Genomic DNA, 20,589 nt, shown 5'->3' on the forward strand with positions numbered 1-20,589 from the left:
TTTCTGCAGCTTCGAGACTGTATCCAAAAGACCTTGAATGAGTGGAGTTCCCAAATTAGCCCCGATTTGATCAGGGTAAGTGGAATGTGAATGCAGAAATCCTGCAGGCCTAAGCAGATGTGACGTGAGCAGGAAGCTGATTTTCTCAGTTTGGTGAGTGAAGTCCAGTAGGCAGTTGGCCATCAAGCCCTCTGGGGCTCTTTTGCTGAGATGGCAGTCTGGTCTCATAGGGCTGAGCATACAGCAGAATGTCTGGTCTCCAGTCAGTTCCCCATTTAGTTTCCCCTGCTTAGTTTCCACCAGTTTCCTCACCCACCAGTTTCCTTCCAGTTAACACTTGGTCTAGTCTAAGAGTGATTACCGACCTTGGCTAGTAGGTTGCTCCAGTAGAATGTCACCCCAATAATGTAGCTAGGAACAACTTTTTTTGTTTGTTTGTTTTTGTTTTTGTTTTTTCGAGACAGGGTTTCTCTGTGTAACTTTGCGCCTTTCCTGGAACTTACTCTGTAGTCCAGGCTGGCCTTGAACTCACAGAAATCTGCCTGCCTCTGCTTCCCAAGTGCTGGGATTAAAGGTGTGTGCCACCATCGCCCAACTGGAACAACTTTTTTTTTTTTTTTTTTTTTTTTTTTTTTTTTTTTTTGGTTTTTCGAGACAGGGTTTCTCTGTGTAGCTTTGCGCCTTTCCTGGATCTCGCGCTGTAGACCAGGCTGGCCTCGAACTCACAGAGATCCGCCTGCCTCTGCCTCCCGAGTGCTGGGATTAAAGGCGTGCGCCACCACCGCCCGGCTCTGGAACAACTTTTTAAATGTCAGTTTCTTGTGAAACATTAAGGAACTATACTTCATTAAATGTCAGTACCTGACTATTTTCAAAAAAGTTAACTAACCCAGTAAGTATCTGCAGCTGCTCTGAAATCCAACAGAAACAAAGGCTCGTGTTAGTTGTACACTACTTAAAAGCATGGAAGAGCATCAGGGAACATGGTATAAGCCTGTAATCCCAGCCCTTGGGAAGCTTAAGGCAAGAGGTTGAAGCCATCTTGGGCTATAGTGAAAGTTCCAGGATAGCCTTAGCTATACAGTGGGTCCCTGTTTCAAACAAAGAATATATGCTGGAAATACTGGTTCCTTTGGGCATGCTATTTTTAACCATCCAGCTGCTGTACAGAAATTAGTTAATGTCTGTTTATCTGAAATAGCTGTTTCTTCTGTGTCTGACTTTGTCAGCACTTGGTACTGATTTGTGCTGGGTATTATAATGTGTGCAGGAGCCACAAGAAAGACATTATTTGCTTTGTTAAATCTTAGGCAGTATTTTTCTGACTGATAGATGCTGTCTTTTTTATCATTATCCTAATAAATTACTCATTGTAATGTATTGGGATGGTCCTTGCCATTTAAAAAATGATACTCAAGAAAAGAACTATTTTAACTTAAAATATTTGCAATTTCAAAACTGAATATACTATTGTCATACAGTCCAGCAGTTTTATGCATTGGTATCTGCCCAAAAGACTTTAATATTTATGCACACAAAAATCCTATACGTGGATGTTTGTGTCAGCTTTGTTAGTAATTGAAAACAGTTTGAAGTAACTTAGATGTTCTTCAGTGGACAAATGGAGATACAAACTGTGATGCATCCAGGCAATGAGGTATTACTGAGTCCTGAAAAGCAATAAGCTATCAAGCCAGAAAAGACGTGAAGGAACCTGAAATGCATATTGCTAAGTGAAAGAAGTCAATCTGGAAAGAGTCCATACTAGATGATTATAGGTGAAGCACTCTGATGGGGATGTTGATAATGGTGGAGGCAAAGTCTGTGTAGAAGTAGGAGGAAGATGAGAACTCTGTTCTTCCTGTTCAGTATTGCTATGAACCTACAATTGCTCTGTAAAAAGTCTATTGAAGCAAAAGCAGCTATGTTACCTTAACAGGTTAAAGCTTGTTGACCTTGAAATCCAAAAGAATGATAAGATAAGGTTTGTTGGTTTGTTTGTTTTAGTTGGTGTGGTGGTTTGAATGAGAATGGCCACCATAGGCTCATATGTTTGTTGGGAAGGATTAGGAGGTGTGGCCTTGTTGGATAAAATGTGTCACTGGGGAGTGGACTCAGACCCTTCAAAAGCCCATACTAGGCCTAGTCAGTCAGTCTGTGTCTCTGTCTCTCTATCTCTCAACTAATTATAGGGCTTACCAGAAGGCATTGTAACAGGAGTAGAAACCATAGGCATTTGGACAACTTCTTCATGTAACTTGCTTGTGCCATCAGGACCTGCTCAGGCCTCATCATGTATACACCGCTTCCATTTGATTGTTGCTGTACATGTCCTGCTTTTGCTTGGTGGTTCAGATAATCCCAAAGGTCTCTTCTGTGATTCACCTCTAGGGGCCTGCCAAAGGCTCTAAACAGCATCCCTATCTGCCACTTGACATTTCAAGTACCACTGGGTCTGCTGGATCATGTGGTCCCAGTGGTAGAGCAGCCTGCACAGCAGCCTGGACCTGTTGCGGAATTTTCTCCCTTTCTAGGCCCCTCACAAAGCCAGCAGCTTTCCTTGTCACTTAGTATATGGGCCAAAGCCACACACCCAAGTGAGGAATGTGCTGTCCCCACAATCCCAGTAGGCCCACTAACTGCTGTGCTTCTTTCTTGGTGGGGAGGAGGGCTCTGTGCAATAGCTTATCCTTCACCTTAGAAGGAATGTCTCTGCATGGTCCACACCACTGGACTCCTAAGCATTTCACTGAGGTGAAGGCCCTTGAATTTTGGTTGGATTTATTCCCCATCCTCTGATGTACATATGTGCTACCAACAAGACCAGAGTGGTTGCTGCCTCCCACTCACTTGGTCCAATCAGCACAATGTCATCAATATTGTGGATCAGTGTGATATTTTGTGTAAGAGACAAAAGATCAAGATCCCCTCTAAGTTATGACAGAGGGCTGGAGAGTTAATACATCCTGTAAATCTGTAAAGGTATACTGCTGACTTGTCAACTGAAAGCAGATTGCTTCTTGTGGCCTTTGTTGACATGCACTGAGAAAAAGGCCTTGCTAGATCCATAGCCACACACCACTAGGAGATGTGTCCGTCTGCTCAAGTAAGGACACCAACCTTTGGTACAGCATAAGCTCATATGTTTGTTGGGAAGGGTTAGGGGGTGTGGCCTTGTTGGAGGAGGTGTGTCAGTGGGCATGGAGGTTTCACAAGCCCATGCCAAGCGCAGTCTCTCTCTCTGCTGCCTGTGGATCAGGATGTAAAGCTCTCAGCTACTGCTCCAGTGCCATGCTTGTCTGCTTCCTGATGCAATAATCATGGACTACCCCTCTAAACTCTAAGTAAGCCCCCAGATAAATGCTTTGCCTTGGTCATGGTGTCTCTTCACAGCATAGAACAGCAACTAAGACACTTGGTATATAGAAGGTTTTTAAGAAGATTTTAACATGTCATTATTCAAAATAGGTGATTTTCATTGATTAATTTTAAAGTAAAATTGTCTTCTGTGCCAGTGATTTCTAACACCTCACACAACTCTACACTCTTCTGCTTGTTTGTTTTTTTATTTTTGGTTATAAATATTTCTGAATCCCTGCTCAAAATGAGACTTTTTTTCTAGAAAATAGAAACACACACAAACACATACACACTTAACCTTTTACATCTGTACTTTATCTTGTAAAGTCCATTAGTCCTAAAAAACAGTCTTTGCTTCTGAAGTGCTTAGGACAGTAGGAAACTTTATAATCAGCAGGACTAACTTTATGTCCATTGTACTTTGTTTCCTACAGGAATTTCCAGATGTCTTGGAATGCACTGTGTCCCACGCACTTGAGAAGATAAACCCTGATGAAAGAGAAGAAATGAAAGTGTCTGGTAAGCTCCGCCCTTTCCAGTCACTCTCCTGTGCTGTGGACAAAGGGACTTGAGAGTAGATCCTTCCTTCTGACAGCGAGTGAGTCAGTCATTAGTGAGGAAAACAGATAACGTAGTTCTCATGTCAGCTCTGCAGAGTGAGTTATAGGAAGTCAGAGCTGAGGACCACGGAGTCAGAATGAAACTTTGACTTACTGTTCCTCCTGGTGTTTCTGTGTCTTGTGTGATTTATGTGTAGTCAGCAATAGGAAGAGTAAAGTGGAAAACGGGGCGGAGAGGGGACAGTCAGGAGCAGTGTCTGTGCAGAGCAGACACATCTCCCTTTCCTGGGGTGCTGGTCATGGTGCTGGGGCTGCCTGGAAGTATAGAAGGAAATCTGGGCAACAGTTATGCAGAAAGAGTATTTTATACATTCAGCATGTGTCAGTGACTGCTGCGTTTCAGAGGCAGCGGTGAAAAGTAAACAGTTTCTGCCCTAGCTTACAGACAGCATAGAGTTCATTCAAATCCTGAGCTTGCCTACATTCAAGTTCCTGGATGTGTAGATTACTGCCTAGAGTAATCTAGGGTTAGCAAGTGTTCGACCTCTCCGAGCATCAGTTTGTTTATCTACAATGGGATTCAATTATTTCACAGGCTTCTTTATAATATGGATGAAGTAACAAAAGAGGCACAGAGCTAGGGCACTTTGCCACAAAGTAGTAATAGATAACTATTATTTACTAACACATTGACAGAGACATATATGGTGGGATAATGAGATAGGAATGGTCTTTTCATTCCAATCATAACACCATCTGTTGAGCCTTACTTTATGCTAAGCACCAAATTGTCCCTTTATGATTATATTTCCTCATATAGTTATCCCCATCACACCAGTGACATTAATTAACGTGAAAGTTAGCAGAGACCTGGGTGTAGTGGCATACAACAGTAGTTCCAGCTACTTGGAGGTTGAGACGGGGGGATTAGAAATTTCAGCCTGCCTAACAACATAATGAGACCCCACCAGCTAAAAAAGAAGAAAAAAGAAAGCTGTCTTTCAGGCAGTGAACTGATGAACCAGCAGGCTGTGAAGGTATGCCTGACTCCAAAACCTATTTTCTCTGTTAACTTCACATCACTGCTTATGTAGGAAATGGAGGAAAGCCAACATTCTTATCTAGCTGACTGTATGTAGTTCAGCACTGTCTTGGGCCTCCTCCTCCAAGTTGTCCTCCAATCCTGCAGGGTTTGAGAATTTTGATAGGTAATAAAATTCTTACCATAAGAGAAGCTTGCCTCTTTTGTGGGAGACCAGCCCCCACCTTTTACAGGGTCCCTATGAGGAGGAAAGAGGAATAAGGAACTTATAGATAGAATGATAGGCCTAGCTGACAAGAGGAAAGACAGGATAGCCTTGGGAGGACCTGGGTCAATACCTAACGACCCAGAACTTTATTCCAAAGGGCTTTTTATAACAATGCCAAGGGGCTAGCCAAAAGACCTCCCCCTGCTAGATACAGCCAAGTGCAGACCCTTCCAAACACCTGGTACTCAGGCCCGTGGTCCAGTTATCCTCTTATGTAGCCCTGATGGTAAAGCAAGCTCAGGTCTCACTAGGAAACCTCTGTGGGATCCCACACTCTTCCTATCTCAATGTACCCTATCTTCCAGAGAGGTGGGGGGGGGGGGGGAGAAGGCCATTCCAGATTAGTAGTGGGAGATTTTCTTTGTTGCAAGGGGAGGAGTTTCAGACCTAGGGCTTCAACACGTGAAACAAGACATGCTTTACCATTGAGCTGTGCCCCAGCTGAGGAAGGTTTTTCAGCATGTTTTGTGTGCTCTTAAGCTAGGCTCAGTTGGTGAACACTGACTTATCTGCTAAGGGAGCTTTAATGGCTGCTCATTAGGAGTAACACCAGGACCGAGTTGTTTTAGGAAGATGTAGTAGTAGAAAAGAGGGGCCAGATAAACAAGTACAAGGACTTTGTTGCCTATGTTGAACGCTAGTCACTGTGTATGAGTGCTGTGGTAGTTTGAATGTGATTGGCCCCAGAAGCTCACAAGGAGGGGCACTATTAGGAGATGTGGCTTTGCTGGGGTAGGTGTGGCCTTGTTGGAGGAAGTGTGTCACTGTGGAGGTGGGCTTTGAGGTCTCATATGGTCAAGCCATGCTCAGTGATACAGTTCATTTCCTGTTGCCTTTGGATCAAGATGTAGAACTCTCCAGAACCATGTCTGCCTGCATGCTGCCACACTCCCCTGCCTCCACACTCCCTGCTGTGATGATAATGGACTAAACCTCTGAAACTATAAGCCTCCATCTCAATGAAATGTTTTCCTTTATAAGAGTTGCCGTGGTCATGGTGTCTCTTCTCAGCACTAGAAAGCCTAAGACAAGCATTTTGTTACCCCATTTCCTTCCATTCTTCTTTCTCACTGTGTTCTTTCACTGTTTTCATACCACTCTCGCATTTGTTCAAAACTGTAAACTTGCCGGGCGGTGGTGGCGCACGCCTTTAATCCCAGCACTCGGGAGGCAGAGCCAGGCGGAACTCTGTGAGTTTGAGGCCAGCCTGGTCTCCAAAGCAGTTCCAGGAAAGGCACAAATCTACACAGAGAAACCCTGTCTCGAAAAACCAAAAATAAAAAAAAAATTAAAAAAAAAAACTGTAAACCTACTCTGTAGACAGTGGGTTTATACAAACATGCACATACAGAGTTGTCAAAACTGTAAACCTACTCTGTAGACAGGGGTTTATACAAACATGCACATACAGAGTTGTCAAAACTGTAAACCTACTCTGTAGACAGGGGTTTATACAAACATGCACATACAGAGTTGTCAAAACTGTAAACCTACTCTGTAGACAGGGGTTTATACAAACATGCACATACAGAGTTGTCAAAACTGTAAACCTACTCTGTAGACAGGGGTTTATACAAACATGCACATACAGAGTTGTCAAAACTGTAAACCTACTCTGTAGACAGTGGGTTTATATAAACGTGCACATACAGAGTTGTCAAAACTGTAAACCAATCTGTAGACAGGGGTTTATACAAACATGCACATACAGAGTTGTCAAAACTGTAAACCTACTCTGTAGACAGTGGGTTTATACAACATGCACATAGTTGTCAAAACTGTAAACCTACTCTGTAGACAGTGGGTTATACAAACATGCACATACAGAGTTGAGTTTAACTTAAGCCAGAGCGCCAATCTTATATGTGTAAGTCTCCTTTATTGAGAATTAATCAACTTCAGGACTAAAGAGTGCTTGCTGCTCTTCCAGAAGACCTGAGTTTGGTTCCCAGTTCCCACATCAGGCACCTCGTAACCACCTGTAACTCTAGTCTAGGAGATCCAACATCCACTTCTGACCTCCATAGCCACCTACCCCTAAATATGTGTACGTGTTCACACACAAACAAAACAAAACTTCCCTAGTAACCGTACCAGGCTTTTTCTATCTCCCAAATCACGACACAGAGATTTAATATTAGTTATGAATGCTCAGCCTTATCTTAGCTCTTGTTTTAATCTGTTTCTCTTTAGCTATGTTTTGCCTTGGGTTTTTTTTTTTTTTAACCTTTCTTTATATCTTACTTTCCTGCTGTCTCCATATCTGGCTGGAAGCTACCTGGATTCTGGCCCTGGGGGTGTGTGTGTGTGTGTGTGTGTGTGTGTGTGTGTGTGTCTGTGTGTGTGTCTGTGTGTGTCTGTCTCTGTCTCTGTCTCTGTCTCTCTCTCTCTCTCTCTCTCTCTCTCTGTCTCTCCTAAGCTTAGATTTCTCCTCCTACTCATTCTCTCTGCCTGCCAGCTCTGCCTATCCCTCTCCTGCCTAGCTATTGGCCATTTAGCTTTTTATTAGACCAATCAAGTGCCTTAGGCAGGCAAGGTGAAACAAATGTAACACATCTTTACATAATTAAACACACATCCACACATCATTAAACAAATACAGCAGAAACAAATGTAACACTTTTACACAGTTAAAAAGTAATATTCCATAGCATAAACAAATGTAATACATCTTTACATAGTTAAAATATTCCACAACAAGTAACCAAAGAAATATCAAATTATAAAGCCTGGGAGGCTACATTTTATGCCTGCTGAATTTTAAGAAATTCCAACCAATTGACTGCTTGAAACTATAGATGTTTCAGGTCTCAGAGGTTCTCAGATTTGGGTTGATGCTGATTTTGCTGGTTGTGTATCTTGCATTGTAAGGGATCAGTTGTTAACTGTTGGTGGTCTGGAAAGCTGGGACATGGCTGTCAAAATAGAAGGCAGATACATAGAGGAAGACACAAGGTACACCAGTCCTTTACTCAGAATCACATTTTTTTTTTAAATTTTTAGAATTTATTTATTTGTATTTAAAAGGAACTGTTGACGACGATTCACTGAAACAATCCAAGTGGGAAAATACAGTCAACACTGCTGAAACATGTTTATTCCACTGAGCAAAACTTCTTAGATGGGTACTGACATGAAGCTGAGGGCTTCAGACTGATCTAAACACACGTGGTCTGATTAACAATATTCAATCACATCTTTCTTTCCTGGATATATAAAAATTAAAATACCAATTAAAAAACTAATATATCTTCTCTTTAAATGCTTCTTACAGATACAATCTTAGTATTATTTAATAGTGGTAATTTAAGAGATTTATTTTGCTCACAAGGTAAGCGACAATCTACCAAAGGGAACCAATAGTTGGCCTATAGGCTCATAGTGCAAATAAAAAGATCAAGAATGCAGCAACTGACATTTCTAAAAATAAAAAACATAAAATTCGTAGAAGTTTCATGCAAAAAGCTGTACTAAGCAGATGGCCGCAGAGCTAGAAGGCTTGCTAATTGTACTGGCAACATCAATGGGACTCCTCATCTTTGCAGACTCAACTTGAACTCTCGTCTTAGGCTTTGTATTTGGCTTTTCCAGTTTCACTAATGACACAAACATGATTCAAATCCCTGAAGTACTCATTATAGTCAAGGGCATATCCAACAACAAACTTGTCTGGAATTTCAAATCCAACAAAGTCTGGCCTATATCCAACACTTCGAGAGGTCCTTTTCACCAGCAAACTTGCAACCTTAACCATTTTGGGGTTGTACCGCCTGACCAAGGAAAGCAAAGTTTGCATTGTTTTACCAGTGTCAATTATATCTTCAACAATCAAGACATTCTTTCCAGTTAAAGTTGAGAGATCATCTCCACCAATTACTTTTATGTCCCCTGTTGACTGATCATTACAGTAGCTCTTAAGTCTGATAAAATCTACAGTCATAGGAATGGATCTATCACTATTTCTATTCAGTGCTTTAATGTAATCCAACAGGTCAGCAAAGAATTTATACCCCCCCTTCAGCACACAGAGAGCCACAATGTGATGGCCTCCCATCTCTTTCATGACATCTCGAGCAAGTCTTTCAGTCCTGTCCATAATCAGTCCATGAGGAATAAACACCTTTTCCAAATCCTCGACATAATGATTAGGAATACAAAATAAATCTAGGTCATAGCCTGGTTCGTCATCACTAATCACGACGCTGGGACTGCGGGTCGCCATAACGCTAGGATTGCAGGTCGCCATGTCGGAATCGGTGGGCTCGCGAGCCGACAGCGGTTCGAGGAGGAAGCTGGCAGAGGAGGCGTTACGACACGGGCCAGAATCACATTTTTAACAGCTCTTCTTAGGGAAATGAGTCAGTATAAAGTTGAATAAAAAGTTACCAAGTTGTTCATGTAACAAAAATTGGAGCTGCCACTGGAACGTTTAGGAAGGTAAATACTGAGTGAGCTACATACACCCTGTCAGTTTGCAGAATAATGTTCCAGAATGAGAACTGGAAACTGGTGTGGTTGCACCTGCAGCCCCGGCACTCGGGGGCGAAGGCAGGAGGACTGTGATCTTGAAGGCAGATGGGCTATAAAAAGAGACCTTGTCTCAAAAGAATTAGAGTATAAAATTGTGCATTAAAAACATAGGCTGGGGACCAGCCTGGTATCCATACATAATGCGTTTGATCTGCAGCACTCAAGGGAAATGAAGTGGCGACATTACAGCTTGCCTGCTGATACTGCTTGCTTCCTTTTCAGTCTTTTTTTTTTTTTAGATTTATTGTGTATACAGTGTTCTGTCTGCATGTATCCCTTCAGACCAGAAGAGGGCATCAGATCTCTTTACAGATGGTTGTGAGCCACTCTGTGGTTGCTGGGAATTGAACTCAGGACCTCTGGAAGAGCAGCCAGTGCTCTTAACCTCTGAGCCTTCTCTCCAGCCCACCTTTTTTTGGTCTTTCTACTTTGATTGATCTTCCTCATTTGAGGAGTAAGCACATCATTACTAAGGAAACTTTAGGATAACTACTACATAGAAACACATACAAAATACTTACCACACAAAGATAAACCCAGTGGGGCTCAGAGATGGCTCAGCAGGAAAAGGCACAGGACCAGAGGTGGGTTCCCAGCACCATGTCAGGCAGCTCACATCCTCTAACTACAGCTCCAGAGGGGCCTGATGCTCTGAGAACACCTGCACTCATGTGCACTTACACATGCACATAATTAAAAATAATTTTTAAAAATTTAAAAGAGAAACCAACTAGAGCTTTAAGAAAAGGTATACCATGTTTTATATTGTGGAGATATATATATATGGTTTTTTCCCCCCAATTTTCTTCTCATTATACACTTAGAGGCTTGCTTAGATTTGGATCATTGTAGAAGGCATGTAAATTGGTCCATAATGCTTAGCTTATAAAAATAGACATTTGAAATAATTTCAGGTCCTATTTATCTACCCTGCCCTGTAATACATGGGAAATTATTACTTGTTTTATTCTTGAGAAACAAACATGTTGACAACCAGCATGTAATTTAATATTTACAGTAAAAGTGCATGTGTCTGTCTTAAAGTAGAGCTACACAATTACAGAAGTAGGAAAAGAAAACTAATTCCTGTCATGGTGATCCTGCATACTAAGATGTGGACACATAGAAGTGCACAGTAGGATGTGGACACAGGCGTGCACAGTAGGATGTGGACATACATGATCACAGTAAGGTGTGGATACACGAGGTAATCAGCTTTTTCTTTGTTATCCAGCAAAACTGTTCATTGTAGGATCGAATTCTTCGTCATCAACTAGAAGTGCAGTTGACATGGGTAAGCAAAAATTTATCTTTTTCATAATAACAGATTTTTAATTATCTTAAGTGAATTAGGTATAACCAATCTAGATAAAGAAAATAAGGTGATTTCAATTTTACCATTTGAACTTCTAGCCTAACTTTTAAGATTTGCATAGAACCAGTCTTCACGTACATACAGTGATGTTTTGTTAGAAATGTAAAAGATGTATTAAATGTTATCTGCTTGAGGATAGAATTTCTCTGTAATCATTATTAGTCCTTTAAGTATTACACTATAGATAAAATATTGAAATCAGAGACAACAAAATACAAATACTGTGGATTCACTTTCAGCACCTGGTTAGGTAAAAAGAAAGGAAGGCAGACCCCAAGGAAGAGGGCAGAGCAGAGACCCTCTTGTCTGCTGCACAGAGAAATAGGTGAATGAGCACTTACAGACATGTTCTAAGAGACAGGTACATTATACAGTCATGTGTTATACAGAGAACTAGTTAGTGACCAGACAGAAGTCAGTGGGATCTGGTGAAGACAGTCACCTTGTTTGAGTAGGTAGCACACAGTCACCCTCTGTGTCTTCTTTCCGCCAGCGTGCTCCGTCCTTGGAGTCGCACAGCTGGACTCTGTGATCATCGCCTCACCTCCCATTGAAGACGGAGTCAATCTTTCCTTGGAGCATCTGCAGCCCTACTGGGAGGAACTAGAAAACTTAGTTCAGAGCAAGAAAATTGTTGCTATAGGCACCTCTGATCTCGACAAGACACAGCTGGAGCAGCTGTACCAGTGGGCACAGGTAAAGGGCATCCACATCCTGACACTTGCCACACTGGAGCATCATCCATCTAGTGCGTGTTCACTTTGGGGTGACTTCTAAATGTGAGAGCTTGGAGACAGGCTTTATCTAAAGCATTAGGAGCGTGGAGTTTTGAGTTTAATATGTCTAATTGAACTGAGTATTCATCCCACTTAAAATGAATGAAGAAAACTAAATGCTAAGTTTTCAGAGCAAATGAATTAAAACCATTCGTTCAGTTTTACATGAGATGAAAATATTACACTTTGGGTATTATGGCTCTAATTTCTTAAGTAAGGAAATCTATGTAACAATATTTTTCTATTAAGTAAAGAGGTATTAGACTTAGTCTGTTGAACCTAATATGGACCAGGAATCATAAAGCCATCATCTCTTCACTCTAAGGACCTACAAAATTATGCAGGTTACCAGCATGTTACCTTGACTTCTATATCTTGTCTCTATTCCTTTTATTTCATTCTCAGCTGCTTCCTCAGACTTCCAGAGTTGATGACAAGGAGGAAGACCACAGAGAGCATTGTTCCTTCTCTTGTTGACTTGGTAGCAGTATGTGGCCAAGACACAGCTGGAGACTTATATAGGAAGTATATAACCATTAGCCAGTGCAGCTCCTGGGAGTTAGGAGTCTCCTTAGATGCCTGAATAGTAGCCACAATTTATACCTTGACATTCAGTGTCTACCTTGAAGATAATTCCCTGTTGCTGAAACTGTTACCTTTAGAATCACGGCTTCAGAAACAGATGTACTAGATTATTAATGATTCCAGTGGGCTCTAATTTGAATCTTAATGGTAAATGTCATTCTGTATTGTCTTTCCCCTCATTCTAGAACTTTTTTTTTTTGTTATCATTAACATGGATTAGGAAGGCGTATATTAATACAGATAGTCATGCAAAAGTATTTTATAAATGAAGAATTGTCAAGTATAGTTTTATGTTCTAAAATGTACTGTTGTCATTTTTTAAATGTGGGGGCTAGGGCAATGGCTTAGTTAGGTTCTTGCTATATTAGCATGAGGACCTGAGTTCAAATCCTAGCATTCAAAAAAGCACATGTAAAAATACCTAGCAAGGCAACACCTGCCTGTGATAGCACATCTGGAGAAGGCGGAGACAGGAAGATTCCCGGGAGATGGATGGATGGCCAGCCAGTCTAGCTGAATTAGTGAGCTCCAGGTTCAGTGAGAGACCCTATCTCAGACAATATGGAGGAATTACTCAGACAGTAATTGAGGAAGACACCTGATACCAACCTCTGGTTTCCACCTGCACCGGTCTACACACATATGTGCAGACAAAGACACAAAACTGTCTAACTAAACATGTAAAGCAATGGGCTTCATTATAGCATTTTCATACATATGTCATTATACTAAGTTGTAATTAATTCCCCTCTTACCACTCTTCCTTGTGGGGCTCCTTCCTTTCCTCCTCATTGTATTCCATGGATCTCTTCCTCCCCTTTCTAGCTTCATGACCTAGACACATGTGCACACATACACAGAGCCTAACATCAAAAGTCCCACATGTGAGAGAACCATGCAGTATTGCCTTTCTGAGTCCGGCTTATTTCACTTCACATACTAGTTTCTAAGTCCATTTCTTTTCCTGCCTGTATCATAGCTTCCTTTCTTTTATGGTGACTGGAACTCCATGGTGTTTTTGTAGCACGTTGTAGGCTGGTTCTGTTCCTTAGCTACTATGAATAGTAGTTTTCTACCTTTTTTTTTCCCAGAGCTCAGGACCAAACCCAGGGCCTTGCTCTTGGTAGGCAAGCGCTCTACCACTGAGCTAAATCCACAACCCCAGTTTTCTGCTTTCTATGTTCTATATGACATAATTTCATATATTTTATTTCCACTTTTAGGTAAAACCAAATAGTAATCAAGTTAATCTTGCCTCCTGCTGTGTGATGCCACCAGATTTGACTGCATTTGCTAAAAAATTTGACATACAGCTACTGACTCATAATGACCCAAAAGGTAAGACTGATATTTTCATTTATAGGTATTGATCATGAGCTTTTGGAAGGCCAAAGCTATTTGTTTAATGGGCTGGAGGTGCAGGCCAATGATAGAATGCTTGTCTAGAATGTGCACGGCCTAGGTTTGATCCCCAACATACTGCACACAAATTTGAAAAAAGAAAAAAGAAAAGAAATGTTGAAATTTTAAGTGTGTGCTGTGATAATGTGCAGTGTTGTCAAACGGAAATATTATTGTTAATTTAAAATGTACACATCTTTATTTTTGTCTCTGCAGTGGTGGAGTTGTAAATCAGTTGGCAGGATCCTATGCAAGAGCATGAGAATGAATAACCCGTTTCTCTAGACCCACTTTTTTTTTTTAAGAAAGCAATGGGGGTGCTGGAGAGATGGCTCAGAGGTTAAGAGCACTGGCTGCTCTTATGGAGGTTCTGAGGTTCTGAGTTCAATTCCCAGCAACCACATGATGACTCACAACCATCTATAATGAGATCTGGTGCCTTCTTCTGGCATGCAGGTGTACATGCAGACATAACACTGTATACATAATAAAGTAATGGGAGTAATGCTCTGATGAATATACTTAAATATCGTGCTGTGGCCAAAGCAAAAGTTCAATGTATGGAAAACTAGATTTCTTTTTGCCATGATGAGGAATTTGTTATGATATATACCGAATATACTAATGGGGGAGTTAAATTCTCCTGTAGTTACACCTTTTTGCACATACTGTTAATATTTCCCAATGTAATTAAATACAATATTGTGTGAATCATTCTGTCTCCTCTCTCTCTCTCTCCCTCTCTCTCTCTCCCTCTCTCTCTCTCCCTCTCTCTCTCTCCCTCTCTCTCTCTGTCTCTGTCTCTCTGTGTGTGTGTGTGTGGGTGTGTATGTGTGTATGTGTAGATGAATACATTCTAGAAAAAGTCCTGATGAAATATATAATAATAGAAATGCTGTAAATAGGGTTAGGAATGATTTATTTTCTTCTTACTCTCTTGTATTTCCCTGCTTGTACATTAGAGTCCCCTGGAGATCTTCAAAGATTGCATACTTCTAGGCTCCACTAACCAGAAGTTACAAATTCAAGAGGCTGGGTTACAGGGTGCATTTTAAAAGAACTGGTCATGTTTAATATTGTAGTTCAGTTTAGATGATACATGTATTTTATATTCAGTTTTGTTTTGTATATATGAATGACCTGAACTTCTGATCCTCCTGCCTCCACCCCCCAAGTGCTGAGTTCCAGCTCTGTGCCATCAGAGCTGGTTTATGTGGGTGGGGCAAACAATACCAGGTACATTCTAGGCAAGCATTCTACCAGCCAGCTAATTTCCTGACCCTGTATTCAGTTCTGTTGTGTTTAAATGCTTACTTACATAGTAAAGAGCTTTTGTCTTCAGACCTAACTTGTTGGGGGTTGCTGTTTTAGAACTGCTTTCTGAGGCAAGTTTCCAAGAAGCTCTTCAGGAAAGCATCCCTGACATTGAAGCCCAGGAGTGGGTGCCGCTGTGGCTGCTGAGATACTCAGTCATTGTGAAAAGCAGAGGAATCATCAAGTCAAAAGGCTACATCTTGCAAGCCAAAAGAAGGGGTTCTTAACTACAACTCAAGCTCATAACTTACTGACCTGTATTTATCTCAAACGTAAGATAAAAAAATTCATAAGATAAAATTGAGATGTGTAAAAAATCTAGCTATTGCCTATAAGAAGTGTCGTTGAGGCAATGTGTTGTCAAGTTTTGAATACTTCTCTTGCCTCTTCATCAGCACACTCGCAGGAACCACTGTATTGTTTTCATTAAACTATTGTTTTCTAACTGAAATTGTCTATAAAGAAAAATACTTGCAATATATTTCCTTTATTTTTATGAGTAATAGAAATCAAGAAAATTTGTTTTTAGATATATTTTGGCTTAGGCATCAGGGTGATATATATACATATTTTTTATTTCCAAGATTTATTAATTGCTTCTTACTCTATACTTCTATACTCTATAACTAAGCAATTAAATTACAGTTGTTAAAATAGATACTGGAAGATATTTTTTTCCTGTCATTGGCAAAATAATCTATCTCAGAGTAACTACAGCAGCTGGGCTCTACTAGTAATGTAAATAAAATTCATTCTTTGATCCACGAATGGAAACTTAATCTTGTGTCTTCTTACAGCTTAACTATGATCTGACCATGTGCTCTGTGTCATGTTTCTTCCACCTGTTATTTACAAAGACAAGCCCAAGTGAATCTGAAAAGGAGACTTGATGCTTTACCATTATTGTTTGGGAGTTTGAGAAAAGCAACTACTGTCCTCTTCAGTCTCTGGAATTCTTAACACATCCTCAGTGTGTTACTGCTCACTCAGGAGTATTCACTAGCTCCGTTGCACTCACACCATGTGCTCGGCACTGTGAGCTCTGGAGAGACAGCTTAAGAGTCAGCTAAGTAAGATGTGATAGCTGTACCTATTCATTACTGACAAGGAGCGAGTAAAGCCAAGTCTGAGGGGAACCATTCAGTTTAATTTCATACTAGTTTAAAAACTGAACATTTGCAAACATGCCGTGATGCTACCTGCAGCACACTAAAGGGTCTTAGGCTGTAAACTTGTGCCTGTTACCCACTCTGTCTCTCTTTAATGGAGATCTTATATGTCAGTATTCTTTAACATAGGCCTTGAAAAACTAATTTTGCTCAGAAATTTTCAACTTAGAACTATAGTCTATGTTAAGTCAACACAGTAGACCTTTTTTCTAAGTAAGGCTTTGTGGTTACTGATTGGATGGTTTTCTCAATTAGAATTATGTGAAACCAACTGATTTGCCTGCTAAAACTTGTGTAGAATTTAAACTGAAAGCCTATATTTACATTGATTGTATATAATGCTAAATATATAGGTAACTTTTAAATTTGGAAATTCGATATTGCATAAATCTTTAAATATGTTTTATTTTAAATCTGTGCAGTGAGCTGGCCAAGCTACTCTGAGGGAAACTTTGGTATCACCTTTATGGTTTTTTAAAACCTGGTTTTTTGAAGGGTTACTTTGACAATGTGAGAAAACAAAAACCAAACCTTTCTTTGCTTATGTATCCAGATCTCAGCTAGAGCTTGTGATCATCTTCCACTCTCACCGGGGAGGAAGGACAGTTATGGATTCAGTTTGTGAAGGGATCATGTACAGAAAAGAAAAATTTCATGTATGGAATTTTTAAGTGATTCTGTTGTTCTTTGGTACCAGGCTTTTTCTTTGGGGCCACCTATCAGCTCCCAAATCATGACACAGAGACTTATTAGTTTTGAATGTTTGGCCTAGCTTAGGCATGTTTCTGGCTAGCTCTCTTAAATTAACCTGTCTCTTTTTATCCACCTTTCACCTCGGGGCTCATCACCTTTCTTCCTTCTGTGTATCTTACTCTCACTGCTTCTCCATGGCTGGCTGGCGGCTGCCTGGCTTCTGACCCCTGGTGTGCCCCCCATTCTTCCTTTCAAGCCTAGATTCCTTCTATTTAGTCTCTCTGCCTGCCAGCCCCACCTATCCCTCTCCTGCCTAGCTATTGGCCATTCAGCTCTTTATTAGACCAATCAGGTGCCTTAGGCAGGCCAGGTGAAACAGATGCAGCACATCTTTACATCATTAAACAAATGGCAACATAAACAAAAGTAACACACCTTTACATAGTTAAAGTAATATTCCTCAGCATAATGTAACACATCTTTGCCCAGTTAAAATATTCTTTTACTCCAAATCCTTAAGTTATTGGATAACCTTTTAAAATGAGTCTTTTGGGGGCTGAAAAGATGGCTTAGTGGCTAAGAGCATTTGCTGCACTTGCAGAGGATCCAGATTCAGGCCCCAGCACCAACATGGTAGTGTCCAACCATCTGTAACTCAGTTTCAGGGGATCCAATGTCCTCTTCTGACCTGGAGGCACCAGTCATACACATGGTATATACACACAGATCTTTCAAAAATACTACCCAAGTAACTGCTTAAAATGAAAAGCTAAGTTATCAGTAGTGTGTGTGACAGATATATTTTAATTCAGTGACCCAAGGTAGAAATACTTTGTGTATAATTTCTTTCCAAGTAAACATTTTTTAAAAGGTTTTTAGCTTACTATGTTTTCAAAATCGACAGGTGCCTTACTCAGCAGCATTCTGTTACTTGGGATTTATCCTATGAGTTTACCTTGAATTTCCATCCAAGAGACTATAGACACCAGAAGGACCAAGGTCTCTAATAAGCTAGATTCATATGCTGTATATTCTAAAGACTTTTTTTGTTTTTTTGAGACAGGATCTCTGTAGTGCTGGAGCTTGTAATATAGGCCAGGTTGGCCTCAAACTCAGAGATTTGCCTGCCTCTGCCTCTCCCGAGTGCTGGGACTAAAGGCATGTGCCACCATGCCCTGCCCCTGAAGACCATACTGATGCCAGAACACTAATACAGTATCCATTTAAGGATGACTAGTGATAGAACATGAGTCACAAATATCTAATAGAGTTTCAGTTCAGAAAAATGGTCATCTGGACATGTATGTGAACCGTATGCTTTCATTTGGTTGTGTCAATGGTGGGAACATCTAGGACCTAAAGCATCACATTACTTTTAACTATCTGAATTTAAACAGTATGATTTGAAAATAAATGACTTAAGAATCTATAAAGGTAAAACAAAACTGACGTTATTCTGTATTGCACAGGCAGTTCCGGTTTTCTGTGAAAATCAGAAAGCTATTTTGTCTATTTTGCATGAATAGTTCGGATTTTCTATATCGGGGCTAAGCAGTAACCAAAATTAGGATCTTGCTTTTCAGGGACAAAAGTTGTAAAGCTCATCTTAATTATATGTCTTTCTCTAAGTGTTTCCTCCTAGGCTATCCACCAAGTACTTTGATCTTTGAAATGTAAGCAACCAGTCACTGGTGTATACCGGCTGGCAGTTCATCCTTCTGCCAAATGTTTGGATAGAGAATTGTGAAGTTTTTCGAAGAATTTAAATCACTTGTACAATCTGTGTTCTTATACTCAAATACACCAGCTTTGATTCTAAACCTATTTTTCCAACACTAATTTCCAATGTTCCAAAGTTAATTACCTCTCTCTTCATCATAAGACTGAAGGAATATGTCAGAGTTTGATTTTTCAAAAATATGTAACAATATTTTATAGTTTTCAGATTGGGGGAAACAGAAAATGGAAATAATGAATTATTATGTGTCTGTAGTAGTGTACTAAAGCAAAATATAAGGCATTGTTAAAGATAATTTTTATTTTGCTTATATTACTTAAAATGTGAGTTGTATGTTTTTTATTTGAGTTGTGTGAAAAATGGGAACATCTTACAGCATCACATTGATTTTGAATCATTTGAATTCAACAATATGATTTGAAAATAAATTGTGAGTTACTTGAAAAATATCTAACCCATAAAGCTATTCATTCACTCAGCAGAGATGTGTGCTGTGTGTTATGCAAAATGCTACAAATGGACACAGATCAACATCCTTATCTTTAAAGAGTTTACAGTATATTCAAAGGGAGGAGATGAGGTCATGAAGAGCAATAAAAAGCTATCTTGGTTGGCAGCAGAAATGGGGAAAAGGTTGGAGGATGTGGAAGAAAGTGCCTATGTAGTTAACTTTTATGGTCAGGTGGGAACAAAGTGTGCTGAGCATTGTGGGTAGAGATCCTTCTCTGCCTGATTTGTAAATATTTTATCAAATGAGTAATTTATATGTAAACATGTCAGTTCAATGAAGGCATCTTCAAAGTCTTATTCTGGGGCTAGGGAGATGGCTGGCTCCAGGGATACCTCATAGACAAGCATGAGGGTGTGAGTTTGGATCCTCAGCATCCACATAAAAAGCCAGGCATGGCAGTGGAGTGGTAATCCCAGCACTAGGAAGCAGACAGCTCCACCAGTCAGCAATCTCTGCTTCACTTAGATCTTAAAAAATGAGATGGAATGTACCAGAGAAAGATACCCAGTAAAGTAGACCTCTGGTCTGTGCATGCATCTGTATGGGCACACAAGCACATGAGCACAGTCACACAGAAGGCTTGTTCGGTTGAGGTATAGCTGGAAAAGTCACATTGTATAAAAGAGACTAAAGCTTGTCATCCCCACCCCCCAATAGGATATGATTGTATATCCATTGCCAGAAAATTAAAACAGGATGTGTTTCGTTAGCATGTATTTCATACATGGATTTGGTATGTCCACTTTCCATCGTTTTAAGATGCTTCATATCTTAAGATAATTATTACTTTGAGTCAGCTCTCTTCCCTTTCTTTGCTCAGTCCTGGTGGTTGTACTGTGCTCATTAAATTCACTTGTTTTTCTTATATCCTTAGTAATTTTCACCAACATCTTTGGAGTAGTGTTACGGTTTGGATCTTAAATCCCCGCAAAGGGTCGTGTATTAGAGTCCTGGTCTTTGGCTGATGGTACTGTAGGGATGTGGTAGAAACTTTAAGAAGTGGAGCCTAGCGGAAGTTAGGTCATTGGAATTCTTGAAGAGGGATGAGGGCCCCGGCCCCTCCTCCCTCTATGCATCTCAGCCACCATGTGGTGAACAACTTTGCTGTCACATACTCTCTTGCCATCAGCCTAAAGGGACAGACTGAAGTGACGTAGGCTGCAGCCTCTGAACTGTGAGCCCAAATCTTTGAAGCTGTTTAACCAGAAATTTTGACACAGCAACGACAGCTGACTAGGACATGCAGTGAACTTGGTGGTTCTGTTTG

General features: G+C 40.4%; 2 protein-coding genes across 2 annotated transcripts in view; one reads left to right on the forward strand and one right to left on the reverse strand.

Moving 5' to 3' along the window:
• Positions 1–19,292, forward strand: part of Gclm (glutamate-cysteine ligase modifier subunit) — a 29,286-nt gene extending 9,994 nt beyond the window's left edge. The window contains exons 2-7 of the mRNA XM_052730601.1: positions 10–75; positions 3,795–3,879; positions 10,995–11,054; positions 11,629–11,831; positions 13,720–13,834; positions 15,269–19,292. Of these exons, the coding sequence (XP_052586561.1) occupies positions 10–75; positions 3,795–3,879; positions 10,995–11,054; positions 11,629–11,831; positions 13,720–13,834; positions 15,269–15,438 (699 nt within the window). The 3' untranslated portion in view covers positions 15,439–19,292. The remainder of the gene's footprint in view (positions 1–9; positions 76–3,794; positions 3,880–10,994; positions 11,055–11,628; positions 11,832–13,719; positions 13,835–15,268) is intronic.
• LOC128105439 (hypoxanthine-guanine phosphoribosyltransferase) lies at positions 8,301–9,943 on the reverse strand. Its single transcript, XM_052730602.1, has one exon. The coding sequence runs from the start codon at positions 9,474–9,476 to the stop codon at positions 8,796–8,798; it is 681 nt and encodes a 226-aa protein (XP_052586562.1). The 5' UTR covers positions 9,477–9,943; the 3' UTR covers positions 8,301–8,795.
• Positions 19,293–20,589: the final 1,297 nt, after the last annotated feature.

This window comes from Peromyscus californicus, unplaced genomic scaffold (assembly GCF_007827085.1).
Source record: "Peromyscus californicus insignis strain IS unplaced genomic scaffold, ASM782708v3 Scaffold_9__1_contigs__length_137607984, whole genome shotgun sequence".
In the NCBI taxonomy this organism is placed as follows: Eukaryota; Metazoa; Chordata; class Mammalia; order Rodentia; family Cricetidae; genus Peromyscus; species Peromyscus californicus.

Excerpts from the sequence above, each read along its gene's own strand:
- LOC128105439 (XM_052730602.1), bottom strand. The coding sequence starts at position 9,476 with ATGGCGACCTGCAATCCTAGCGTTATGGCGACCCGCAGTCCCAGCGTC.